The sequence below is a fragment of the Mustela nivalis genome (assembly GCF_964662115.1).
Source record: "Mustela nivalis genome assembly, chromosome: 19".
NCBI lineage: Eukaryota > Metazoa > Chordata > Mammalia > Carnivora > Mustelidae > Mustela > Mustela nivalis.
In genome coordinates, this window is record NC_139038.1 from 27,235,186 (window position 1) to 27,262,088 (window position 26,903).

The 26,903-nt window shown below is 51.5% G+C and overlaps 1 protein-coding gene and 1 long non-coding RNA gene across 5 annotated transcripts in view; one reads left to right on the forward strand and one right to left on the reverse strand.

Annotated features, from left to right (window-relative positions):
- The first annotated feature begins 2,860 nt into the window (after positions 1–2,860).
- Positions 2,861–26,903, forward strand: part of ABCC6 (ATP binding cassette subfamily C member 6) — a 45,309-nt gene continuing 21,266 nt past the window's right edge. For 2 of the 4 annotated variants that reach the window (XM_082714957.1, XM_082714960.1), the window contains exons 1-14: positions 2,861–3,058; positions 4,137–4,319; positions 6,146–6,271; positions 6,415–6,543; positions 8,250–8,375; positions 9,534–9,595; positions 12,165–12,296; positions 16,573–16,776; positions 18,228–18,405; positions 21,424–21,585; positions 23,037–23,129; positions 24,481–24,684; positions 25,893–26,039; positions 26,680–26,767. In XM_082714957.1, coding sequence (XP_082571083.1) covers positions 3,023–3,058; positions 4,137–4,319; positions 6,146–6,271; positions 6,415–6,543; positions 8,250–8,375; positions 9,534–9,595; positions 12,165–12,296; positions 16,573–16,776; positions 18,228–18,405; positions 21,424–21,585; positions 23,037–23,129; positions 24,481–24,684; positions 25,893–26,039; positions 26,680–26,767 — 1,870 coding nt within the window. In that variant the 5' untranslated portion in view covers positions 2,861–3,022. Of the gene's footprint in view, positions 3,059–4,136; positions 4,320–6,145; positions 6,272–6,414; positions 6,544–8,249; positions 8,376–9,533; positions 9,596–12,164; positions 12,297–16,572; positions 16,777–18,227; positions 18,406–21,423; positions 21,586–23,036; positions 23,130–24,480; positions 24,685–25,892; positions 26,040–26,679; positions 26,768–26,903 lie in introns of those variants that run through there. The other 2 variants (XM_082714958.1, XM_082714959.1) reach the window with 2 other exon arrangements.
- On the reverse strand, positions 6,553–11,708 carry LOC309855071. The gene is made up of 3 exons (XR_014306599.1): positions 11,199–11,708; positions 7,419–7,470; positions 6,553–7,207 (listed from the first exon to the last, which is right to left on the reverse strand). It is a non-coding gene; the product is annotated as an uncharacterized lncRNA (long non-coding RNA).

Consider the following 26,903-nt stretch of genomic DNA (forward strand, 5'->3'; position numbering starts at 1 on the left):
TAGGCGCCGCGCTTGCGCGCTCCGGCTTCAAGCCCACCGCCCCGACAAATGAACCACGGCACAAGCTCAGCAACAAAACGAAATCATTGGTGCCCTCTGGAGGCCTGGAGGACTCCGCGCACCGTCTGGCCGGTGCTGTCGCAAGGTCCCGGAGTACAGGCACAAACTCCAAAGTTGAATTATACTTTGAAAGTCAATATCGCTGAAACTGGAGATGACGAAAGACTGTTGATCGAAGTATGCAACAACGTTTCCGTATCTTTTTGGCACATACATTTCGCAGACGATATATAATCTCAAAAAACAAAAACAAAAACCCGTTAGGAATTTAAGTCGGTGCATTTTCCTGTGATAAACTATCAATACTTTTTAAAAATCAACACATAGGTCATTTAAGTCATAATAATGTTTAAAAAAGGGTATTTAAAACTTATTTTAATCTCATCTCTATTAACATTGGTATAAGAACAAATTTGAGGGTTTTCCTCCCATAAGCAAGAGATCCAAGCAGTTAATTTACTTTGCATTGTCTGTGACCTGAAGCATGAGTTGTCAGAAAATAAGTTCAAATCTCAGCATCCGGTGTTTTGTCCCAAGACCGAATGTATACTAGGACGAAAACTGTATTTAACTGCGAGTCACCACATCAAAATAGACAAAAATTGCTTTTCTGACCTAATATTGGAATTCTTCACTTTTGTCCTAAGAATCAAGTGCTTTATTTGGGTAGTTTTAAAATTTTGTTTCTACATGACCAGGTAAGAGAAAAACTTTCCCCCTGGAATTCGCCATTGTGACTAAAACTTAAGCTATATACAATTATGCATCACGGAGAGTTTAAACTATGCCACAGTGAAAACTTTCATAGTGGGTGCAATGGAATGATCCACCCACTGAAGATCTCAACTCGCGAGCACATCTGATTTCAGTTTCTCACTCTGCATTCTCGAAATACAGTGGAATTCTCAACCCTTTGGTTATAAAGAGAAACTAGTTAAATTATTTTATTTATTTGGGTTATTTACTTATTTAGTTATTTCGGGGAGGGGGGCGCAGAGGGAAAATGAGAGGGAAACGCTCAAGCAGACTCCATGCTCAGCGAGGAGCCCAGTATGAGGCTTAGTCTCATGACCCTGAGATCACGACCTGAGCCAAAATCTAGAGTCAGACACTTAATGCTTAACTGACTGAGCCACCCAGGCATTCTTAGGGTTTGTTATTCATAACTACAATTGAAACAGATGCCCTTTCTCCTCCCTAGCATGAATCCCTGGTTTGTCTTGGCAAATCTTCAGGGGGTTGAAAGCCACCAGTTAGGAAATGCTGGCCTTGGGGCACTTGTGTGGCTCAGTTGCTTGGGCGTCTGCCTTTGGCTGGGGTCATGATCCCAGGGTCTTCTCCCTTTCCCTCTTCCATTCCCCTCACCCCTCGCTTGTGCTCTCTGGCTCTATCTGTCAAATAAAATAAATTTTTTAAAACAAACAAAAAACAAAAAAGGAAATGCTGGCCTGTGGAAACTTCTTACCTTACAAAATAGGAAACCAGCAGGTGGGGGAGGGGTCGTGAAGGGGCTTGTCTAGGGCTCTGCACACAGCCTCGTACTATTCAGAGGACTGGAAAGAAGGCTCTGGGATGCCTGAGTCCTGTTCTTGGCTCACCCAACTGATTTCCTCTGTGTTCTTTCTCACTTCTTGAATATTCCCCCTCAAATTTCCACTGTTCCCCTCAAATTCATCTTTAAACATACAATAAAATAAAGCATTAGGACTGTGGCAATGCCATCTGGAGGCGGGATCACAGAGGGAGAGAGGGCTCAAGCCTCCCCCTAATTTCACCAGCTTCCTCCCAAATCACCTCAAATAAACAGACTAAACTTGTAAATGAAAACAGCGGACCTGCCACCTTCAGCTTCAAAACTGAGTTTGTCCTTTGCGTCCCTGCTCTTGGAGAAGACCCAGGCAGGAGGACAGCTGAAAGGCATACTGACTTGGACCCCAGACTAAGGTTAGGAAACCCCCCAAAGAAAGAGAGAACCCACCCAGTGGAAGGCATTCAGGAGGTCAGGGGTGAACACCTGCAGAGAAGGGACAGGACAGCATGCGGAGTGCAGACGACGTTGTCTGAAAAAGCTGTCTTTTCATTTCTACCGCAAGAAGAATGCGATGCTTGTGGCAGAAAGAAAGACATCAGAATAGGAAAGGGAAAAGAAGAGAAAATTAGGATTCCCATGATCACTGCGGCCGTGCATTTCCATTTTTCATCTATGCATGTGTGTTACGTAGAGGATTTTCCAAAAAGAGCTACTGGCTGGGAGCACACACCTTGCTTTTAAGACCCAGGAAAGGAAGGCCAAGATAAGATTTGACTTCTTTACCCACTTTCCCCAACCTAAGCATATACTTTTCTACTTTTATTTATTTTTTTTTTTGGCAAAAATATCATAGCCTATTTTGTATAACAATCTTTCTTTCTTTCTTTCTTTCTTTCTTTCTTTCTTTCTTTCTTCTTATTTAGGATGTAGCAACCATCCTTCCACATCATATTTCTGGTATGGCACTGTGATCCCCTGCTTAGCCTAGGCATGAAATAACACCATCAGTGCTAATAATCGCTAGTTCTTGTGAGCATTTACTGTGTGCTGCACACTGCGCTAAACTCTTTACTCGTGATCTGAAAATCTTCCCACCACCCTACAAACAGACAGTGTTCGTCCCACTTGTTGCGGGGCTGGAGGGTTTTACGGGGATGCCACCGCACTCTCGGGTCTCCGGGATCCCCTCCCCCGGTGCCCTCTCGGGCCACCCAAAGCGCCCCCTCCAATCGCCTTCTCCCACCCCTTCACGCCCCACCCCTCCTGCGCGGCGGGACCTTGCCCTGGGCTTGGCAGTCCCGGAGCTCAAATCTCAGAAGAGCCTGCCAGTCGCCGCCCCTTTCAGGACCCGGAGCTGGGCCGAGGTGGCTGCCCGGGGACCGACGGGCCGACCGCCGGGCGCACAGACAGACGGGCGCTGGGGAACGCGCGATGGCCGCGTCTGCAGAGCCCTGTGTGGGACAGGATGTAAGTGTCCCCCTCCTGCCCCAGTCTCCTTTTCCGGGCTTGGTAGATCTCTCCGACAGCTCTCTAAGGCGGCGATACTGGGGAGGGGAGAGACCACCAAATTCGCAGCCAAAGGAACAGCCCGGGGAGACCGACCCCTTTAACAGGTCCTGCGCCCCACCCCCAGACCCCAGCACCGCTAATGGGGCCTCCAGACTTCCCAGCTGCCAGCGGGCTTTGACCTCTATTTGCATAAAAGCTTCTGGACCCCCGCCTCTCTGGCTGGCTTTCTCTTTCATCCAGGTTCTTAGCAAAGGACTCTGGGGAGTGACGTTCAGGGGGTGGGAGCGAGAGTCGCCAAATCCCAGGATTTCAGGGGCCCGATAGGTAAGGCAGGATTAATAACTGATGTTAATTGAGGGCTTACTTTGTGCCCAACGTCCTACTATGTGCTTTACTGGTATTAACCCATTTAATGCAACCCTTAAAGGTAGACTCTCTTCACACCACCCCTCTCCTTTTCAGGGGAGGAAACTGAGGCACAGGGAGGTTGAAAGTCCCAGTGTTGGCCAGCAGGGAAATGGGGAGCAGTCAAGAAAGATAACCCACACCTCCGCTTTCCACCTGGATGACAATCACCCCAGCTATTTACTTTCTGGGCTTCTGCTTCCTTCTGTGCAAAAGCGCAGTGATAATTGCCTCTGCTTCTTAGGGTTGATGATATTAGCATTAAAGGAGTTGAGAATGTCGAGGTACTCCAAAGGGTGCTTGGTCCATTTTCATGTCAATGTTAGGAGTCCAAAAGATTGGAGTGCCTGGGTACTCAGTTGGTTAAGCAGCTGCCTTGGGCTCAAATCATGATCCCTTGGGCTCCTGGGATCGAGACCCAGATCAGGCTCTCTGCTCAGCGGGGAGCCTGCTTCTCTCTCTGCCTCTGCCTGTCGCTCTGCCTGCTTGTGGTCTCTCTCTATGTCAACACATAAAGAAAATCTTTTTAAAAGGGCGGAGGGGAGTCCAAAAGGTTGCCTTGCCCCCTAATCAGGTGAGTTTGGAACCCCTGCGTTGTACCATCACAAGGGTGGCCCTGGTGTTCCCTCAGGTCTGGAACGAGACAGAGCCTGAGCCCACTGCTCTCCACCTACTGAACGTGTGCTTCCTGAAAACGGCAGGGGTCTGGGTGCCCCCTATGTACCTGTGGGTCCTTGGCCCCATCTACCTCCTGTACCTCCACCGCCATGGCCAAGGCTACCTCCGGATGTCCCTGCTCTTCAAGGCCAAACTGGTAACTGCTGCCTCTGGGAGCCTGTAAGCAGACAAGTGTTGGGAGGTGGATGGGGGGAGCAGGCTGGAACCAAGCTGAGACCCCCGAAGTGGGCAATCCTCCTTTTCAAGGAGCATACACAGTGTGGGGACAAGAAATTCATCAAACAGAGCAATACTCCAGAGGCTACAGAGGAAAACCTCTGAGAAACAAGATCCGCCCCACAAAGATTTCGTGATAATAAAATCCCCATGTCTGCAAACACACCCATCTGGCCCCTCGTGGGTTCCTCGCCTGTTTATGGACACCTGGCATTCCCCCAAACAGTGCGGTGTCTCCTCCTGGGATCCACGGGGTGATTTTAGGATCGCGCTGGGATGAACTTTTTAAGTTCTTTAAGAGGCTTGCATGGATTTTCATGCTTCTCCACTCGCAGTCCTAAAAGCCAGCTCTTAAAATTGTTACATACTTGTTTTCCCATGCTACAAAAACACTGGCATTCCATATGCAAGACTTTCTGCTCATCCGCCCCCTTCCCCAAACTTCTATAAGAATGTCCTTCAAAGTTCATTTATCCCCTTAACACCTTGTTAATTTTTCTCCCATTGCTGACCTACCAAGTGGTTGCACACTCTTCCTTAAAGGGCCAGATAGTATCTATTTGAGGCTTTGAGGGTCACATGGTCTCTGCCCCAAGGATTCTGCAGCAGGAAAGCAGCCACAGACAACAGTGAATACATAGACGTGACTGTGTTTCAAGTAACATTTTATCGATAGTCACTGAAATTTGAATTTCAGATAAATTTCACGTAAATTTTTTGAGTTTTGTTTACTGATGGAAAAATGTCAAAGCCTGGGTGGCGCCTGGGTGGCCCAGTTGCTTAAGCATCTGACTCTCGATCTCAGCTCAGGTCTTGATCTCAGGGTCATGAGTTCAAGCCCTGCATTGGGCTCCACGCTGGGCACGGAGCCTACTTAAAAAAGAAAAGGAAAGAAGGAAACATGTCGAAACCATTCTTAGCTCACAGGTGATACAAAAACAGGCGGCCTGTCAAACTCAGCCTGTTGGTAGTCGTTGGAGCCCTGCTTTGGACTAACTGAGGTGCTCGCCATAGCTTCTCCAATGCACCCAGGTCCCGACTTCTCTCTCGCCTGCGTGCACCCTGTCACTTTCTTTCCTTCAAAAGAGACACCACCGCATCTTCGAGAAGGGTCTAGAGACTACCAGTCCCAACCGAAAGTTTCTCTGATTTCACTGGAGGGTTCAAAAGGGACTCAGTGAAGCGAGTGGAACTTTTTTTTTTTAATATTTTTATTTGTTTATTTGAGAGACAGTGAGAGAGAGCATGAGAGGCGAGAAGGTCAGAGGGAGAAGCAGACTCCCCATGGAGCTGGGAGCCTGATGTGGGACTCGATCCTGGGACTCCGGGACCGTGACCTAAGCCAAAGGCGGTTGCTTAACCAACTGAGCCACCCAGGTGCCCCACGAGTGGAACTTTTTCACCTGCGGAATGAATGTCGTTTCTGCCACTTTGTCATACTACAGCATTCCTCCTGCAAACCCCTTGGCACACCCCCACCCCATCCCTGCATTTTGGGAAATATTGGGCTGGCTCAGACCCCTGTGGCTTATTATTTATAGGACACTGACAGGTCAAGGTCCATTTGCAACATCCCTTAATGCTTTTTCTTAGCATCCTTTACAGTGGCACTGTTAAATCATAACACTGGGACCTGAACAGGTGCCCCATCCAGAGCCACTGTTCAATTGGACACAGGGTCCCTGTCCAGTTGGCCATCATCACCTTTCTTTTCGCCTACCAGCCTTACCTAAGCCTGTTTCCCAGGTGCTTGGGCTCGCCCTCATAATCCTCTGCACCTCCAGCGTGTCTGTGGCTCTTTGGAGAATCCAGCGGGGAACGCCCCAGGCCCCAGAATTCCTCATTCATCCCACCGTGTGGCTCACCACGATGGTAAGGATGACCCAGGCTTGTGGGTCTTGCTTCTGGCAGTGGCTTCCCCGCCCCCCCCCCGCCCTGGTGGAGGGCATGGGGCAGAGCGGGGCTCCCTTTCTCCCTCCCCACCTCCAGGGGCCCATCCCAACTCTCCTGTCCAGAGTTTCGCCATGTTCCTGATCCACACGGAGAGGAAGAAGGGGGTCCGGGCATCCGGGGTGCTGTTTGGATACTGGCTGCTCTGTTTTCTCCTGCCGGCTACCAGTGCCGCCCAGCTGACCTTGCAAGGGGTAAGTGGAGGCCCCGGGGGAACCAATAGGGCAGTTTCAAGCCTTGGGTCCCGTCTTCCCTCCTCCCCTTTGCACACGTGACTTCTTGGCACACAGAAACACACACCACAGTTGTTTAAACTCTTAAACTCCAGCGATGTACAGATGCCACCATCTTCCCAAACATTTTCCACGGACACAAATTCCCACTGCCTGACCCATGCATGTCACAGAGTTTGCTCGCACTGCCCTGACACATACCTTTTTATGCCCCGCTTCGCATATCATACAACCACAGACTGGGACACCTACCCCTGCACACAGCCGTTCCCACACTGGACATCCATTCACCCATCCACCCAGTGCCCCCTCCCTCCAACCCTGGGCACAACCACACTATCGGTTCACAACTGCGGGAACTTCCCCGGTGAAATCTGCAAGTGGCCACATCCATAGAGGGCAAGGAGAGATGAAGAGGCAGGGCCCTCCAGACGGTGCAGGGCAGGGTTAGTAAGCACGAGGACTTACGAGGCTTATCCCAGGTGCCCCAAGACAGGTAGATCTCTGCACCCACCTTCCAGAACCTTCCAAGTTTATAGAGGCCTTAGTGGGGTTCAGTCATATCTACGTCCACATGGTCTCCAGGACGTGTTACTCTCTCAAAGTTGTGTTCTTGGAAAGGCTCCTAGTGCGGGAAGAGTGGGTGGAGTGTACATTCCCAGGAAAGGGGAAGCAGTAAGGAGCCTGGATTGCCCCCCTCCTGTGATCTCCTCCAAAACACACCTATGCACGCTCTGTCGGTGTGTGTACGTTTCTGCCCGTTCTCCCGTATCTTCACCCATGCTCTCATCTACAGATACAAACCCATTCTGCATACCCGCCTGTACTTCTGTTACCTGTCCTGGGAAGTTGCATTTCCGTGTGAAGGGACACCATGCATCATTTTATCTGCAAAGGGAAATGCAGCCTACTTAAAAAAAAAAAAAAAAGAAAAAGAAAGAAAGAAAGAAAAAGAAAAAGAAAAAGACTCCTGCATTGGCACCAGGCAGAGAAAATAAAAGCTCCATAAAACCAGTTCCCATCTACTTTTTAAAAAAGACTTTTAGATTTATTTTAGAGACAGAAAGGGAACATGAGAAGGGGAAGGAGCAGGGAGGGAGAGAGAGAATCTCAAGCAGACTCCCCACGGAGCACAGAGCCCAATGTGGGGCTCGAGCTCACGACCCTGAGATCATGACCTGAGCCAAAATCAAGAGTCAAACACTCAACCAATTGAGCTACTCAGGCACCGCAACACCAGTTCCCTTCTTAAATCGGACAACACCGGCCATGAGGAAACAGAATGGGAGAGGTAAGGACGGGGACTGCTGTGGAGAAAGGCTTTCCTGGGTGGCGCAAGGAGAAAGGAGAACTCACACTCCAGGGGCTGCCACCAGTTATCACCGGGCTAAGGAGAAACCCCTGTGTACCATTTGTACAACCAGAATGCGTGTAAGTCAGGTGTTCATCCATCGGGACACCGGGAATGTGGGGGCCCTGGCTCTCAAACCCTGTGGCTCTGACTCCTTGTCAGGGCACTGCTCTTCATCTCAGAAACCCCCACTTGACCTTGACCTTGACCTTCTCTTCCCTCACAGGTACCCTGCCTAGCCTGTGCTCTTCACAGGCCTCAGGCTGTGGACTTCGGCATGCCAGACTCAGTGGGACTTCCGCTCTCTCTCCCACAGGGCTTCCGGAGCGACCCTTTCTACCACCTGTCAACCTACCTGTGCTTGTCGCTGGTGGCGGCCCAGTTTGTGCTGTCCTGCCTTGTCGATCACCCCCCCTTCTTCCCTGAAGACCCCCAGCAGCCCGTAAGTTGCCATGCCTCCAACCCGGGGCCTCCCTTGTCCCTGTTCCTGTTCTGGTCTTGGGTTCTCCCCATGGGACAGAAGGGGGGTAGCCTAGAGCACAAGCCTTTAATAACGTTTCATTCAGTCTTTCATTCAGCACAATGTGTATTGTACATTTACTCTATGCCAAGGGTTGGCCAGTTTTTCTGATCAGAGCAAGACAGACAATATTTTAGGCCTTGTGGGCCATATGGTTTCTGTGACAACTTCGGCTCTGCTGTTGCAGTGGGGAGAGTACAGTATGTCAAAGGAACGTGGCTGTTCCAATAAAACTTTATTTGCAGAGACAGACAGTGTGCCAGGATCTGGGCTGGGGGCTGCAGCTGGCCAGTCCCTGCTCTGTGCCCCAGCTAGGGGCTGAGGACTGAGGGTGAATAAGCAGATGTGGTTCCCATCCTCAGGCAGCTAACAGCCAGGTTGAGGAATCAGACATTCACCACATAATTCTACAAATGTGTGTGAAATTATGACTGGAGGAAGAACCCCAGAGGAGGAGTTCTTGGCACTGGGGAGCCCTGAGCTAGCTTGTGAAATCAGGAATTCTCTGTGGAAGAGATCACCTCAATAACCTAAAAAAAATTTTTTTTAAATGCTCAGCTATGTGATTAATCAAGTGAAAACTAGGGTAGAGCTTCTTTGCTCCATGAGAATGGAAGCAAAAAATAAAAAATTGATAATGAGCCAAACATATGGTGAAATAGGCAGTCTTGTGCCCTATCAGTGAAGGGTATAGATGCATGAGAATTTTCTGGAGCAGCTGGCAAGATCTCAGGACCTCTGCACCTTCTCGCCATATGCCCCAAGGCATAATTTCGAGGATGTTGGTGTCTCTGTCATGCATGCTCCTGCCTTGAGAACTTCTTGGTCTCAGTATTGATAGCTGTTAGTTCTTGTGGATGCTGTCAGACTTGTAGCATAGTCCCTTTTCGCCTTGCCTGCTAGGAACCTCCAAGCACACTGGAGCCCACCTCTGACGGATAAGCAGGGCATGCCATTGAGCAATTGGTACCAAGATCACGGTCCATTCATCCCGTTTTCCTGACCTTGGTTCCCTTGCCTTACGACCACCATGGAACGTGAGATCGAGTCCTTCCTCCACCCCATCTCTTGTCTTTACAGAATCCATGTCCAGAGGCTGAAGCTTCCTTCCCCTCCAGGGTCACGTTCTGGTGGGTTTCTGGGTAAGTACAGTAGCAGGAAAGGGACCTGCATTTGCTGTCTTATTTGTCATCCCAGCTCTCCCCAGAGACATTTCCTCCCAAGCCTAAGGAGGCCAGCCAGCCTCTCTTCCTCCCAGCCTCAGTGCTTCCCTGTCAGATTTCAACATGCCCAATATCACATCGCATTCCCATTCCCCCACTGGGGTGAGGTCTGGGTTTGAGTCCTGGCTTTCGCTCTGAGCCAGCCCATATGGCAAACAATCAGAGTCTCAGTTTGCCCCTCTGTAAAAGGGGAACAACTCTATCCTCATTACATGTAAATTGCTTTCTGCTGGTACACAGCAGGTGCTCAACAAAATCATATCAATTACTCAGCTTCATGCCTTCTGCCAACATCTAAGAAGCGCCTACTATGTGTGAAACACCTACTATGTGTGGAGCACCAGGGCTGAAGAGGTAAAAGACCACATCTTTACTCCCCAGAGGCTCCCAGGCTGGTGGAGAAGACAGATGTTTCTCCAGGGCCAGTGTACCAGGCTCTGAGGGTGTGCCCACCTGCTGGGTCCCCTCTTGGCCACACTGCAGTCAGATCTTGGTAGCACCTAGATTTGAATCCTAGCCCCACCACTTCCTGGCTGTGTGACCCTGGGCAAGCTACTTAACCACTCTGTGTCTCAGTCCCTGTGCCTGTAAAACAAGGATAATAATGGCATCTACCTTGGAGGGTTTTCGGATTAAGAGAAATAAATCTTGTGAGGCACTTAGCATAGCGTCTAGTCCTTAACGAGCATCCTACAAAGTAGCTGGTAAATACACAAAGAATTAGGATGCTGTAGGGGGTGAGGAATGGGTGGGAAGTGCATACAGGCTTGCTAACCAGCTCTAGAGAGGACCTAGCCCTCTGTCTCCCAAACATGGCATTTATGGACCATTCTTCAAGCTTTTTGCCTTACTGGAGTAGTATTTTCCTCTCTTAAAGTCTTTTTTCTTGAAATCAACCCACTTTTTTGACTTTCATAATCTTTTTTAAAAGGAAACTTTCTATCACTGCAAGTTGGAAAAAAATCTCCTGAATCGCTTGCCATGTAGATCTCCTTCCCAAAAAATGCCAGTGAAAACCAAGCCAGGTTAATGACTTCTAGGTCAGCACGAGTTTGCCCTAGGTTCAATAAAAAAAAAAGGAACTCAGAGGGGCGCCTGAGTGGCTCAGTCGGTTAAGTGTCCAACTCTTGATTTCGGCTCAGGTCATAATCTCAGGGTTGTGAGATCGAGCCCTCCATTGGGCTCCATGCTGGGCCTGGAGCCTGCTTAAGATTCTCTCTCCTCCCTCTGCCCTGCACCTCTCTAAAAAAATAAAGAAAGAAAAAGGAATTTAGAAAGTCTCAGATGGGGAGCTAAGGACCAGCACCAAACAAGACCTTCGCCTTGGTGTTATGGCAGAAAGATCACGGAGACCTGAGAAGTAAGCAACACTCCCTCTAGAGAAGTCTATAATAATTAATTTCTTGTGTATGTGTGTTGGTTCGCAAACTGGCCCCCACACCTGGAGGGCAAGGAGAGACTATAGAATGAGGCAAGCCATTCCTACTGGCAGGCGGCAGTTTTAATAAGTGAGGGAACTTACCAGGCTTGGCCCTGGGCGGCCACAAGACGAGTGGATCTCCACACCTGCAGGCCAGAATCTTAGTTCACGTGGAGGGTTCACTGCGGTTCAGTCACATGTACCGTCCAGACAGTCTCGACGACATAGCGCTCTCTCAAGGCTGCATCCTTGCAACGACAGGGTGAGCACCACATACATTCCAAGGACGGGGGAGGGGTAAGGAGGCTCCAATTGCCCAGGTTCAGCTTATGCGAGAACCAGAGGTCACGTCCTCTCCGTGCCCTCCTCCAACAATGGGCCACCTACAGTCATCTCATGTCCTAGGCTTAAGTGCTGGGAAACGCTCTCATTTTTTCAAGTGAGAAAACTGAGGTCTGCTAATGGGACGTGACTTGTCCAAGGTCACAGAGCTGGTGAGTGGCTTCATCTGGCAAATCTTTTGCCCTGTGTTGGCCGGTTAGGATATAGAGGAGGAGGATAAAGGTAAATACACCTTGTCCCCTTGGAGCTTGCCCTCCAGTGGAGGGGAAAGACACTCAGTAAATGATCAGACCAACAAAGTAAATCATAATTGCAGCCAGTGTTATAAAGAAGAGCTCAGGAAACGTGTGTATCATGGGGAAAGCTAGGGTAGAGTTCGGGTGTCCAACTCGGAGCTTCTGACCCCTGGGGAGGTTGATTTCCCTTGCCACGCAGGTTGCTCCTTGGTTAAGACACTTGATCTCTCTGAGCCTCTATTTTTTTCCCCTCATCTGTAAAATGGGTCAGTAGTCATCACGTGAGATTTAATGAGATGATTTTTGTAAACTGGAAAGTGCCCACAAATGTTAGGTGTGGTTCAGCTAATTGCTTTCGTTTTCCTGAGGGTCTAGCAGAGGCACAGAGGGGTGAGGTGACTTACTCAGGGTCACGGTCACACAGCTACCACGTCAGGACCCTGCCGGGGGAACGGCAATGGGAGCTTGCTCTGGTGACCTTCCTTCACAGGCTGGTCTGGAGGGGTTACAGGAGGACACTGGGACCGGAAGACCTCTGGTCACTTAGCCGAGAAAACTCCTCAGAAGAACTTGTTTCCCAGCTCGAAAGGGAATGGACAAGGAACCGCAGTGCGGCCCAGAGGTGAGTGCATGAAAAATGAGAGTGTGGCCCATACCTGGCCAACAAAGTTAATCATTTGGTCCCAAATACAACCCCGGATCCCACTCTGGGCTCCACCGCCATAGTTCCCTGCCTGCCAGTGATCTCACTAAGCATTAACCAACCAGGGTCAAGGGATGTTTCCTCCCAGAGGGCTGTGCAGGCTCCCTAAGGCCACATTGGGTACTCCTTGGGGCCCCTAAAAGGAAGCTTAAATGGGGGGGTGGTAGGCAGGAATCAGGCAGGGGCAGGGAGTGGGGGGAGTGGAGGGCTGGGTGGTGGTCCTTAAGGCGCACACATCTACTTACTACTTAACCTGAGGGGTTGGTTTCCTGGTCCTTGGTTTTCTGATCTGTTCAGTGGGCATCCCATTAGGTTCTGGCTCATTGCCCATGGGGGAAGGGAAAAAAAGGTTTTGGAAAAGAATCTAGCGATACCTCAAAAATGGTAAAAGCTCAAAGAGTATCCATTATCCAGAGGATTTCAAGCTCTTTCTAGTCCTGTCCACTCTGCCTCCCTCCTGCCATCTGTGGCATCTCTAGAAACTTCTGTGGTCCCCTCTGACTCTGAGGAACCCAGTCTGAGAATCTTTGACCGAAAGAAAAGAGCAGGCAAATAGGATTCTTTAAACATGGGTTAAATGAAGTCTTGCCTTTGTGTAGTTGATGACCTAGGACAAATGACCTGACCTTAGTGTTTCAGGGGACAGAACAAAGTGACTTAGCTCTGTAGGAAGAGTTATGGGGTTCTCTTGTGTACTCTAGGATTTGAGGCAGTTGTTGTAGATAGCTGAATCCTCCAAATTAGGGAAAGGGAGAGAGAGACTGTCTATTGGCTCACATAGCTGAGAGGTAGTCTGGCCTCAGGTGTGGCTGGATCCAGGGACTTGCATAATGTCCAAATTCTTTCTTTCCATTTCTCCCTTTCTCAGCTCAGCTGTTGTCTGTACCTCCGCCTGTCTCATATCCTGCTGGTGTAGCAACTCCCACAAAATGAGCGTCTCTCTGAGCATCCATGTAGAAAATGCTAAGCAAGGCCTCTGATTGGCTGGCTTGAATCATATGCCAAATAGGGACCAATCCCATAGTGAGAGGGCGGGACCCCCAAACTTGGTGGTCCCTTCAGAGCCTCAGTAGGGTGAGTGTGATTCCACAAAAGGGGTAAATGATATGAGCAAATCAAAACAGCAACTCATTCTCCAGGCCTAGCTTGGTGTCCTGCTCCTCCATTCATGCAGGATTTTAAGTGGCAGAATTCATTCAAAAGGGCACTGGAGGTCTTGCCCACTCTCTCCCATGCCTCCCCCGGGGCATGAGAACTTGGGATAGAATCATTCTTTTTTTTTTTTTTTTTTTATCTTTTTTTTTTTTTTTTTTTAAATAAACATGTAATGTAGGGATAGAAACATTCTCTCTAGCAGTTTAAGAATCCACAGCAACTGACAGAAAGACAGGAAGGCCTGGCCAACTGAGATCCAACTCAGTTATTTTTGGCACAGATTACACATGGAGAGAACTTTGGTTCTTTTTCTAAAGTATTTTGCAGTTCTGGGGGGAAGGGAGAGGAGGTCATCCTGCAAGGTCAGGGACCCGCCACTTGCCAACCAGATGGGTTTCACAAGGGTATGTTCGGTCCACGTGGTGTTTACTGTTGTTATTCGGGGCTTTTTGTTTCCTTTTTTTTTTTTTTAAGTTGCCGACATTTAAAACATTGGAGACTACATGTAAAAAAATCTGGAATTCTGGTCTCTTTTAAAGTAGACTGGCAGGGGACGCCTGGGTGGCTCAGTCAGTTAAGTGTCTGACTCTTGATTTTGGCTCTGGTCATGATCTCAGGGTTGTGAGAGCGAGCCCCGTGTTGGCTCTGTGTTCAGTGGGAAGTCTGCTCAAGTTCCTCTCTCTTCCTTGCCCTCTGCCCCTCCCCCCTTCCACTCACTCTCTAAAATAGATAAATACATTTTTTTAAATGAGAAAGTAAAGGCATTGCCAGGTCACATCCCATCATAGCAACAGGGGAGTGGATCTTGATAGCAGCTGTCCCAGTGGACAGGGGACATGTCTTTGCTTTGCCACAGTCCGCACCCCACCCTTTTGTTCCCCCGACTTGGACCCTGGCTGCTCACTCACACCCCCTGTCTCTCCCTGTGGTCATGTGAAAACCCTGCACCAAATGGCCTTCAGTCCAGAGACCACGGGACCAGACGCCATTCTAGAGACCTCCCCTTATGGAACATGAGTCCCACTGGGAAGGAGGAACCCAACTACAGAGCCTGCCGGTTGAACACAGAGATTCAGAATTTTGGGGTGAGCAGCCAGAGCAGAATGGAGTGAAACATGCAGCTGGAAAGAGGTCTTCACAGTCCTCTCCTGGCCTACCCCATTGGACAGATGGAAACACTGAGGCTCAGAGGGGAGGGGGACCAAGCGGGCACTTGAATCTGGGGCTCCTGGCTCCCAGGCAGGTTCTGTCCACCAGACCAGGCTGCCTGCCTTCCTTCCTTCCACACAGCTTTCCAACTTTATGCACCAGGCACCCTTATCAGGCCCTTGGCACCCGTCACACATCTATTTTTTCCCCATTCATTTGGCAATTATTTATTGAGCACCTACTGCATTCAGGAGCCAAACCAGGGAAAAATACAAGCAAAGTCTACACTCCTGGAATTCTAACAAGACAAATTCATAAAGATGAGTGTAGGAGGGAGTTGGCGTGGCTTTGAAGGCAGTGAACTAAAAGATGGGCTGTTGGGAAGGGCTGGCCAGGTGACAAGAAGGTGACATCTTTTTGGCATTCGAGACCCAAATGCCAAAATGTTTGTGAACAGCAGGCCATGCCCAGCTCAGTGACAGACCCTTCAGAGATACCAAACCAAACAAGAAGCTGGGCCATGGGTCAAGGGGCAAGGCCTTGGCTTGGTGAAGGTCTGGCCACCAGCACTCACCAAGATCAGTTTTTTTTTTTTTCTTCTTTCTAAAAATGTTGGTGAGCGGGGTTCACAAACAGGTGCTCTGTGCATCACAAATTGAGATCTGGGCTCAAATCCCTGCTTGGTCCTCACTGTGTGACCTCAAGCCGCTGCCACCAGCTCTTAGACCCTCCGCATCGTAGGTCCAACAGGGAGCCCATGACAGCCACCAGGCAGGGAGGTCAAGAAAAATCGATAAGCTGTGGCAGGAAAAGGGCTGATCCCAGGGCCTGGCCCTGGGCCCCAGCTCTGTAAACACACAGTGAAATTACTGCTAACCCCAGAGTTTGACAGAGCTAGAAAGAGCGCAGGGAGTGAGACCAACTCTATCCTTTCACGCATGAGGACACAGACCCAAAGAGGGCAGGCCATACAGACCCAAGGCCACACAGCCCCTGGGCTCTCAGCAGCTGAGGACCTGCCCAGCTGCCTCTCCCACCCGCCTCCTCCCCCACCCTACCCCCAGCTTCCACCTGCGTTTCGTCCAGACTGAGTGCCAGGGCCACGGACATCAGCTGTGGTTCTGAACTGATTCTAGACCAGCTCCAAACCACCTGTGGGCTAGCCAGTTGTGGGGGGGAAAGGGGGGAGCCGCATCTGTGGCTTGCCAAGTGCCTGGGCTCTGAAGGGACAGAGTTGGGATCAAATCCCAGCGCTTCAACTTCCCCACTGTGGGCCCTTAGGCAAGTTCCTTCTAAACCTTCATCTGCTCCTCTGTGAAATGGGCATAACACCTCGCCTGCCAGCCTCTTTGGAGGACTAAGGCGTGCCTGGCACACAGGAGGGGCTCAGGGCATGTGCATTCCCAGCAACCCCCATCATGCCTCAGGGCTGCCCCCCTGCCTGGCCTCTCCCCTGCCCAGCTGTCTCATAAAGGGGCCCTCTGGGGTACAGAGAATAACAGGTGAGGGAACATGGCTGAATCCATGCCCACTCATCCCCTCTGCCAGAAAAACAGCCCTATAATGCCTGGTCTTGCTGGACACGCAGATGCCACCTCTGGGGATATTTAAAATACCACAGATGTGGAGTCTGATGGGGGGCCGGCTTCCTGCTTCCCAGACGGCTGTATCCGGGCTCTGGTCCTTGGTGGAAGGAGCAGATGCTGTCTGGGGCCCATTTTATCAGGGCACTAATCCCATCCATGAGGGCTCCGCCCCTGTGACCTCATCGCCTCCCCAGAGCGCCCCCTCCCCAGAACACTGGGGGTTAGGTTTCCACAGATGAGTTTGGGGACACGCAAATATTCAATCTACTGCAATGACCCGGAACCCATTTCTCCTATCCCTGAAGGCGCACCAAGGTGAGAGCAGCTAGAAAGAAAGGGAGCCGTGGGGTAGAGACCCCAGAGATGGAGCCCTTGCTGGAGCAAGAAGGGGGCCAGAGGGGCCCGTTGCTGAGGGCCATCTGGCAGATGTCCAGTCCCACCTTCCTCCTGGCGACCTTTGCCATTGTCATCTCTGATGTCTTCAGGTTCGCTGTTCCCAAGCTCCTCAGGTGGGTCCAGGCCTTTGGGGCCTTGTTGATGGTGGTCCTTTCCTTGATGCCGTCTTTCCACAGCTGGGGGGTGGGGGTGGGGCAGCAGCTCTTCTTCAGCCTCTGCCTAGTCCTCCAGAGCTCAGGGCCCTGGAGGGTGGGTGACTGGAAAGGACACTGAGGAAGGGGAAAAAAATAAATGAGAAAGTCGCATTTTCTCAGAGAGAAAATGAATGAATGCTAACCTGACTGTATCGGTTAGCTTTTGCTGTATAACAAAACAGTCCCAAAGCGAGGGGTTAACAACCACTTCTTGGGTTCATGGTAACGTGGGTCAGCAATTTGGGCCGGGCTCCACTGGACTGGTCTTCGTTCCTCTTTTGGGTTCACTCATGGGCTGGTGTGGTTGGCTGGGAGGCCGGCTGGGGACTGGCTGGTCTCAGAGGGTCTCAGCGGGGACAGCTTGTCTCTGCCCCACGTCATCTTTCATACCCCACATTGTCTGCTCCGGCTGTTCACATGGCCCCTTTGTAGGGCTTGAAGACACAGAGTAAAAGTTGCATTTTCTCTTGACGTCCCAGACTTGGAGCTGACACGGTCTCACCTCCACTGGGTTTTCTGGGTCAAGGCTGGTTGTGTGACCAGCCCAGATTCAGGGAATGGTATATTTGTTTGCTGCGGCCACCGTAATAAACGATTACGGGCTCAGAGCCTGAGAAAACACTCATTTATCTTCTCAGAGTTTTAGAGGCTGGAAGTCCAAGATCAAGACTGATTTTATCCGAGGACTCTCTCTCCTTTTGCTGGGTCCTTAGATGGGCTTTTCCTTCATGCGTGCATGCCCATTTTATCTCCTTGTGTGCGCTAATTTGCTCTTAGAACAACAGGAGTTAGATTGGACTACAGTCCAACCCTAACGGCCTTGTTTTAACTAAATCACCACCTGAAAGGCCCGAGCTCCAAATACAGGTACATTCTAAAATGCCAGGGATTAGTACTTAGCATAGGTATTTTGTAGAGACACAGCTGAGCACATGACAGATGGAGGTAAAAACTCACCTCTTAGGGCGCCTGGGTGGCTCAGTGGGTTAAAGCCTCTGCCTTGGGCTCAGGTCATGATCTCAGGGTCCTGGGATCCAGCCCTGCACCAGGCTCTCTGCTTAGCAGGGGGGAGCCTGCTTCCTGCTTCCCTTCCTCTCTCTCTGCCTGCCTCTCTGCCTACTTGTGATCTCTGTCAAATAAATAAATAAATAAATAAAAGCTTAAAAAAAAAAAAAAAACTCACCTCTTGGTCAAAGAAACAGCAGTCACCTTGGAAGTGGGTGCCCGTGGATGGTGGGGGGGAATCACTGCAGCCGTTTTGGCAAAAATATCTACCATGCTGTCTGACCCTCCAACCTTTACCAGGCTCAGGTCAAGGTGAGAGCCACATATGCCTTCTCTCACCACTTGTACCCTCCCTCTCTCAAAAGCCTTTTTCTGGAGTTTATGGGAAATCCCACAACCCCGGCCTGGAAGGGCTATCTCCTCGCGGTGCTGATGTTTCTCTCTGCCTCCCTGCAATCGCTGTTGGAGCAATACTACATGTACAGGGTCAAAGTGCTGCAGATGAGGATCCGAACGGCCATCACAGGCCTGGTGTACAGAAAGGTGAGCCCTGGAGGAGAGGGGTGGGTCTTTCCTATCCCCCTGACTTGTCCCAATTTATATAGAAATGTTCTAGCCCCAAAGGGTCACATCGTATCATCTGTTCCTGAAAATGTACTCAGTGATTACTTTACTTATTCGTAGTCGCTCTCACTGACCTCCTTGGTTTTTTCCCTAAGACCTTGAGTGATCTGACCCTGGGACCTCTCCAACTCTATCATATCACGTACCTCTCTTGTTCAACCTACTCCAGCCACAAACATACCAGGCAACCTCCCCCCTCAGGGCCTTTGCACTTGCTGTTCCTACTACCTAGACACCCTTTCCATTTCTTTTCATGAACCTACCTTTCCCCTCACCCCCATGAGGAGAAAGGGCTAATCTCAGGGCTGTGTGGAAACTGGATAGAGGTGGGCTGTTAGCTATGTTACCAGGTAACACTGCTTATGGCCAAAACAATTCCCGATCCATTGGTAAATTCATGAGGGCTGAAAATTCTGTCAATGGAGTACAAATACCTGGTGGGGAGCCAGAGCTTTGGGCTTCTCTCAGTGCAATGACTCTCATCTCCTCAGGAGTCCAAAAGCGAAGCCCACAAGACAATCTGGCAGAAGAGATATTGGCTCCTATGGGGTCTGGGGCACCCAAGCCTGGGCGTCCCAGACCCCATGCCTCTCCTCTCCCACCTGTGCTGCTCCCTGGGGGAGAAGCGGTGCACAGGGAGCAGCTCCTGGATGGCTGTGCGTTAAGCACGTTAACTGTGTCTGACTTTCCACATCTAGTGCTTTGATATCCAGGGCGTTGGCAACCTTGGGGGGATGCCCCCACCACCCAGGGCTAGCCAGAGGTAGTAAATGACTCAGTGGGTGCATTCTTTTCATCTGCCAATGAACCAGTCCAAAGCTCACACGCCCAGTTGCCCCCTTGATGGGGCTCTCAACACTCTGGACCCCCACACACCTGCCCTCATCACCCCAGGGCCAGGTACCTGACCATGAGGGACAGCTCCTGCACCCTGGAACCCACCGAGATTATTCCAACCAGCCAGTCCTGCTTCCCCTGCCTGGTCTTTCTTTCCTCTGAAAATCACGATAAAGATCCTGGCCTACAGTCTACCTTGCTAATAGGTAACTGTAATAATAATTATTATTATTATTGCATAATATTACTAATGTTACTGAACGATATTTTAAAACAGTTCTTCCTAACACTTCTCATAAGTATCATTGAAGAATGAGGAATGGGACACCTGGGTGGCTCAGTCAGTTAAGCATCGTCCAACTCTTGATTTTGACTCAAGTCCTGAGCTCAGGGTCCTGGGATCGAGCCCCGAATTGGGCTCTCCGCTCAGTCGGGAGCCTGCTTCCTCCTCTCTCTATGCCTGCCTCTCTGCCTACTTGTGATCTCTGTCAAATAAATAAATAAAATATTTTTTAAAAATAAAATAAATAAATGTATATATTTTAAAGATTTTATTTACTTATCAGAGAGAGAGAGAGAGAGAGAGAGAGAGAGAGAGCGCGCACAACCAGGGGGAGCAGCAGGCAGAGGGAGAGCTGAGCAGGGAGCCTGATGCGGGACTTAATCCTCGTACCCTGGAATCATGACCTGAGCTGAAGGCAGATGCTTAACCGTCTGAACCACCCAGGTGCCCCATAAATAAATCTTTTAAAAAGAGAATGAACTTGGGTGCCTGGGTGGCTCAGTGGGTTAAGCCGCTGCCTTCGGCTCAGGTCATGATCTCAGAGTCCTGGGATCGAGTCCCACATCAGGCTCCCTGCTCAGCAGAGAGCCTGCTTCCCTCTCTCTCTCTCTGCCTGCCTCTCCATCTACTTGTGATTTCTCTCTGTCAAATAAATAAATAAAACCTTTTAAAAAAAAAGAGAGAGAGAATGAACTCTAAGTCTTTATTTAATTTTCCTCCCCAGCTCAAATTCTGCTCCTGGGAGAGCAAGCCACCTGTCTCTGCGGTTCACAGCCATATTCTTAGCTCTCGGTTCACTGGGAGTCTCAGAGTATGTACTCCATAAAGATTTAAAGATTTTTTTTTTTTAAGTTGGCTCCATGCCCAGCATTGAAGCCCAATGCAGGGCTTGAACTCATGACCTTGAGATCAAGACCTGAGCTATGGTCAAGAGCTAGACGCTTAACCAACTGAGCCATCAACATGCCCCAGAAAGATTTTTTTTTTTTTTTAAATTTTCTACTCAGTCATTCCGGGCTCACTCCTTCACCCCCTTCCTTCTTCCCTCACACACTCAGCAGAGAAGATTGGAAATAGAACCTAGCATTCAATGGGCTGCATGGGGTCCACTGTGGCCCCAGAGCCAGGGCACATCTGGGGCTGCCAGAGAACTATGTTGGGGTGTGAGGGGCACCTGAAATGCCTGTGGGGCTTGGTCTGCCACCCTGTCTAGGTCGTGTCAGTCCCTGTATCCCGGATTCCAAGCTTGGCCCAGACTTTAGAAAGCCCTCCAACTTTGGGCAAGTTGGTCAACTTCTCTGTGCCTCAGTTTCCTTGGCTATAGAGTGGGGTGAGTCATTCTTCATTTCACTGATTCTCTGATCACTTTTTTAACCCTTCTGTAATCAAGATGTGTCTCAAGTTAATTGCACTGATTTTTTTTTTCCTCCTTAGTGATATAAAAATAGAGCGTTTTATCCTTGGCCTTGCAGATGGAATGAAATGCCACAGCCCCTCCTCCAGCTGGCTGTGGGATCTGCTCCGTCCCAGAAAACGACGACACGGCTTCCTTAGCACAGGGCCTGGGACGTAGGGAAACCGTTTTTGTCGTCCTCTGAATTCTCCTGACGGCCCCTGGGAGGGCGGCTTGGGAGAATTCCTGGCCCACTTTACAGATGCGTGCAGGGAGACCTGTCTCTACCAGCAAAGGGAAGACCAGCTTTGATCCAGGCCGGCCAGGCTGCTGTGCCCTTGTTCCGTCCGTGCGGGGGGAAAGAGGGACGTACTCGTCCTGTCCCTCCCTTGGACTGAGATCTCGATCCTTCCACCCTGCCCAGGTCCTGGTCCTGTCCAGTACTTCCAGAAAGGCCCGTGCTGTGGGTGATGTGGTCAATCTGGTGTCCGTGGATGTACAGCGACTGATAGACTGTTTCATCTACCTTAACGGGCTGTGGATGACCATCATCTGGATGGCCATCTGCTTCATCTATCTCTGGCAGGTATGCCCTAATTCACAGACCCCTGGGCGGGGCTATCAATGGTTGTGGGCGGGGACTACTTCCCAATACCATCCAGGGCTATATGATCACTGTACGTCCTGGTGACTGTGTGTTATCTCCTCCGACTGTCCCCCACCCTGTGGGGCCTGGGGCCAGGACACCTTCTGACTTGCTCCCTTGTATCCAGGGCCCAGCATGCAGTGGGCATAGCTTCCAACAGTTCCTGCCCTGCAGTGCATAAATGTTAGATGTGAGCGGCGCCTGGTTGGCTCAGTCAGTTGAGCATCCATTGCGTGGTTTCAGCTCAGGTCGTGATCTCACAGGTCTTGAGACCAAGCCCTGTGTCAGGCTTTACGCAGAGCAGGGCGCCTGAGTGAAAATTCTCTCCCGCTGCCCCTCCTCCTTCTCAAGCATGTGCTTGTGCCTTCTCTCTCTCTCCAAATAAATAAATCTTTAAAAATACATAAATGTTAGATGTTATTATCAGGAAGAGAGAGGGCAAGGAAGGACACGGAAAAAAGCAGAGGCGGGCAGACCCCTGATCCAAGCAAATCTGCCAAAGACACACCTATTACTTCCCAGGCCTTTTGGGAGCTGATCCCCGAACATCAGATGGTCCCCCCAGAAACCTGGCTAAGAGGGGGCAGATGGACATCAAGGTAGCATTTGTAGCATGTTTGCCAAGTGATAACTTTTTGCCAGAGAAAGTTTCACCTTCCCCTCACCATTCTTGGATTATTTTTCCAACCCTGGCGGGGGGCTGGTGTTGGCCTTCTGGGCACTTCTCCACTTCGCCACTGGGTGGCACACTTGTGGCACAAATGATCCTGGCAAGCTCGGTGTTTCAAGTTAGGGAAATAGGCTTCCTTCCTTCAGGCTGAGAGGGGAAACCGAGGGCCCTGGTCTGAAGAGGGGTGGGGTTTGTCTAGAAACTGGGTGCACGTGACCTCGGGTGGAATTTCAAATAGTCACAACCCCTGAGAAATCGTTTCCGCCAACCCCACCTCCACATTTTCCAGATAGAGAAACCACAGGCAAGAAAGAACATAACTGTTCTAACGTCACCTCACCCAGGAGTCAGGGTCTGAGCTGCAGCTTAGGGAGGGTAAGTAATTTGCCCAAGGCCACACCAGTAAGTGGCCAGGGCCGGGATTTTGAACTCAGACCCTGACTCCGGAGATCCGACTTCACCGTTCCGGTCAGGCACACACCCTTGCCCTGTCCTGCCTAGAAGCATGACCTACTTGAATAGGACTCCAGCACCCCTAGGTGAAGTGGACCGTTCCCCAACGTGACAGAGAAGGATGCCATCCTCAGCAGGTGTCCACAGGCTGCTCTCATCAGCTTCCCTGCCGTCCCTTGCCTTAGGACCCAAGTCTGACCAAATCTCTTGGGGACGTCAGCTGGGCTCCTGGAGATGTCCTGTGGCCTCCCTCCCTCTCTGTCTCCAGCTTCTAGGACTCTCTGCTCTCACTGCCATCGCTGTCTTCATGAGCCTCCTCCCTCTGAATTTCTTCATCACCAAGAAGAGGAAACAGCATCAGGTGTGACATTTGGGAGAAGGGACACGCTGGGTGGGAAGTGGGAAGGGGAAACCCGTGGGTCATGGGAATGACATTGGCGCAGGTACAGGGAGGTGAGGAGGGGAGGGGGGACAAGGTGGCGTGAGCCTTTCACGTCACTCAGACCCTTGCCTTCCGCCCAGTAGCCCCATCTCAGTGGACAGCTGCTGCAACCCCTCCAGCATTCAGGCCACAAGCCAGCCACGGGTCAGCTTTGATGCATCTTTTTCTCACATTCAGATGCATTCAGAATGTTGCCTCTGTCTCACATTCCCCGAGTCTCTGCTTCTGCCCTCATCCCTACCAGGGCATCTCCTTCAGAGTCAAAGCCAAGATCCTGCGGTGTGCTGTGATTTGGGCTCGCCTCGTGGCCCCCTGGCCCGGCTCACTCCACTCCCCCACTGCCCTCCCCCGATCCTCAAGCTCTACTCAGGGCCTTTGCTCCTCTGGTTTCCTCTGCCTAGGACTAGCCCTCCCCCAAGAGGGCCCTGTCTTCTCCACCCCTGAACCCTCACTGGCCCCTGGTTACCATAGCAACATGTCCCTACCCTTCATGCCCAGCGGCTAGGCTTGTCAACTTGGCCTGTGATGTCAGGTTCCATAGCACTTGTCACTTCGTGCCTGGCTCTTGGATTTGCTGTCTCTCTTTCCTGAGACTGGAACTTTCACAGCACTTGGGAATATGCACTGATGCGACCTCAGCTTCTAGGAGGACGCCTGGCACTTGGATGGAGGGAGGGGGGAAGGGAGGCTAGAGAAAGATCGGTCTCAGACAGTTTCTGGAGCCTCCTGTCTGGCCTCCTCTAAGGCCTTCTCCACACCTGCTCTGGGGAGGATGCCCCTCCTTGGTGCAACACAGGGAAACTCAGCCCACGTTCCTCTGGCTGACCTCCACGTCCCAGTACGGTCCAGCCCAGCTCCCTCTACCCCACACCCTCCTGGACCACACCGTCTGTCCTCTGGGTCCTGCTGTCCCCTCCATCTATTCTTTGTGGGCTCAGTCCCTCCTCATCATGGCTGGTGCACGGGTCCGTCTCTTCCACCCCTACCCCAGTCTTGTGTCCCTCTGTGATGGCCCATGATCTGTCCCCACCACAATGAGGGCCGAAGCATGGGGGACAGGAGCGAGGAGGCACCAACAGTGGTCCAGGGGCGAGACGACCACAACGTGAGCCAGGATGGTGGGGACGGCGATGTTGAAAGGCAGACCGTTTGGGGCCTGGCGCGGGGGGAGAATCAAGAGCATTTGCTAAAGGCGGGGTGTGATGGTTTTGCAGAAGGGGAATTCTTGACGTTTCTCTGACCTCTGCCCTCCTCCTCCCTCCGGTGCCAGCAAGAGCACATGACCCGGAAGGATTCTCGGGCACGGCTCACGAGCAGCGTCATGGGGAATATGAAGATGGTCAAGTCCCACGGCTGGGAGGGAGCCTTTCTGGAAAGAATCCTGCGCATCCGGAGCCAGGAGCTGGGCGCCTTGAGGACCTCCAACCTCCTCTTTTCCATGTCTCTGGTGTCCTTCCAAGTGTCCACGTTTCTGGTGAGGTCCCCCTGGCCTCTCCGCACAGCACAGACTAAGGGAGGGAGTGCCCGGGGTGGGGGTGGGGGGGATGAGGTAGGCGGTGCCCCTGCCCCCCAGATCCTGGATCCTTTCCAGGCCGCCCCATCGCTCACATGTAGCTCTCCTGGATCCTTCCCTCGGTCAGGGATCCTTGCTTTGCGCTGAATCAACTAACCACTTAAATAATTCCCCTGAAGGTGGTCGTGGCTAATAAGGTCCGTCACTCTCCTGTAGAAGGTGCCAGGCATCTGCAACTGCTGCTGCTTCGGGCACAGGGCCAGGGGGCTGGAGGGGGAGAGCCCCACGGCCACACTGACGCCGGCCACCACATGGCTGCCGCGGCCGCACACGGGCACAGCGCCTGTCCTGTCCTCCAGTTCATTTCACTCATTGCTGCCCAATCAGCCTTCCCAAGGCCCAGCTCTGACTCCAGTCATGCTGTTGCTAAAAACCTGCAATGGCTCACTGCCACATACATAAATAAATAATCCAAGCTCCTCATAAGATATTCAAGGCTGGTGGTAGATGGACCTTAAATGGTTTTTCCAGAAGAATGAGAACCCCCCACCCCGGGGAAGGGGGCAGGCATCCCGTGTTGCCGACACAGTCAACACTCAGAACCACAAGTACCATCACTCAGAACCGTGAGAGCTCCCCAGCAGGATGGCTGAGTCACCGTCACACGCACCAACTATCATGTCATCACCAAGTGACACCTAGAACCGAAACACTGCCAACACCTAGAACTCACATCACCCAGTGACATCCGGAACCACAGATGCCACCAGGGCTCAGGGCCCTCCCCTCAAGTGCTGCTGCTGCCCACAACTCCAGGGTTGTCTTCAAGGCATTCTAGAACCACAAGTCCCACCCATGTCTAGAACCTCCCACATGCTACCCAAATCTAACCTCATGGCGTCCCCAGATGCCAGGAACCAAACAAGAGTTGCTGGTCCAGAATGGGGGCTGCACACGTAGCTCCTTTCAACAAGACACTCCTACTTTTTAAGAAACACTGCACAGCTGCACGAACAAGGAGTGAGGCCGGAGGGTGCGCAGAATTTGGGGTGAGGGGGAGATGGAGGGGAATGTTCCAACATGGCGGGCTGGGCCACACAGGCCCCCGGAGATGGCCCGCTGGCTCTGGTTCCTAGCTCATTGTCACTGCCCCTGTGTCCCCCGCCCAGGTCGCGCTGGTTCTGTTTGCTGTCCACACGCTGGTGGCCGAGGAGAACACCATGGACGCTGAGAAAGCATTTGTGACCCTCACGGTCCTCACCATCCTCAACAAGGCTCAGGCTTTCCTGCCCTTCTCCATCAACTCCGTGATCCAGGTGAGGCAGTGGGGCAGGGAGGCTCGGCAGCCTTGCAGGGGTTTAGCGGGAAGGCCCAACCCCATGCATCCCCACACTGCCCCCAGGGGAGGAGGCCAGGCGGGGGGAGGGGGACAGCGCAGGGAAGCAGGGAGGCGCAGAGGATACAGCAACGCACCAGCCTGCCCATTCCCTTTCCACACCAAGCATTATTTATGTGGACTGTCGTCTCTTGCTGTCCCCACTCACACTGGGCCGTGAAGGAGAGGAAGACAAGTGGCCTTGCTGACGCATCCCTATTTAAACAGCCGCCCCAGGGGGACAGTGTTTGGAATTCTTTCTGATAATGGTCTGATGACTCCCTTGGACAAGCCTCCATCCTCCTGCTGGGTCTCATCTGGGCAACAGCCCCATTGTCCCTATTATGCTAATTAGGAGAGAGGAGCTGGGAGGTCACTGGGTCACTGTCACCATCGCGGTCCCCACCTCCATGGACACTGTTTCCTGTGACCCACAAAGCTTTGTGCTAATGCCTTACAAATGTACTGGGCTCAGGAGACCGGAAGCTTTTCCACATCCTAAGGCATCAGACATCTGAAGCTCGAGGTTTTTTTTTTTTTGCTCTTTGGGCACCAGTGACCTGGGGCTTTGGTTTCCCCAGGCCCGGGTGTCCTTAGACCGTCTGGCCGCCTTCCTCTGCTTGGAAGAAGTGGACCCTGGGGCTGTGGACTCAAGTCCCTCCAGATGCAGTGAGTGCAGACTTCGCCAGGAGGGGTGCGGGAGGGGTGACAGGACAGGCAGCGCCCCTGCAGCCCCCCTGACCAAATACCAGGGTCCCAGCTGGGGGGCTGCTGGCGCCAGGATGGCACATGCGGATGAGGCTGT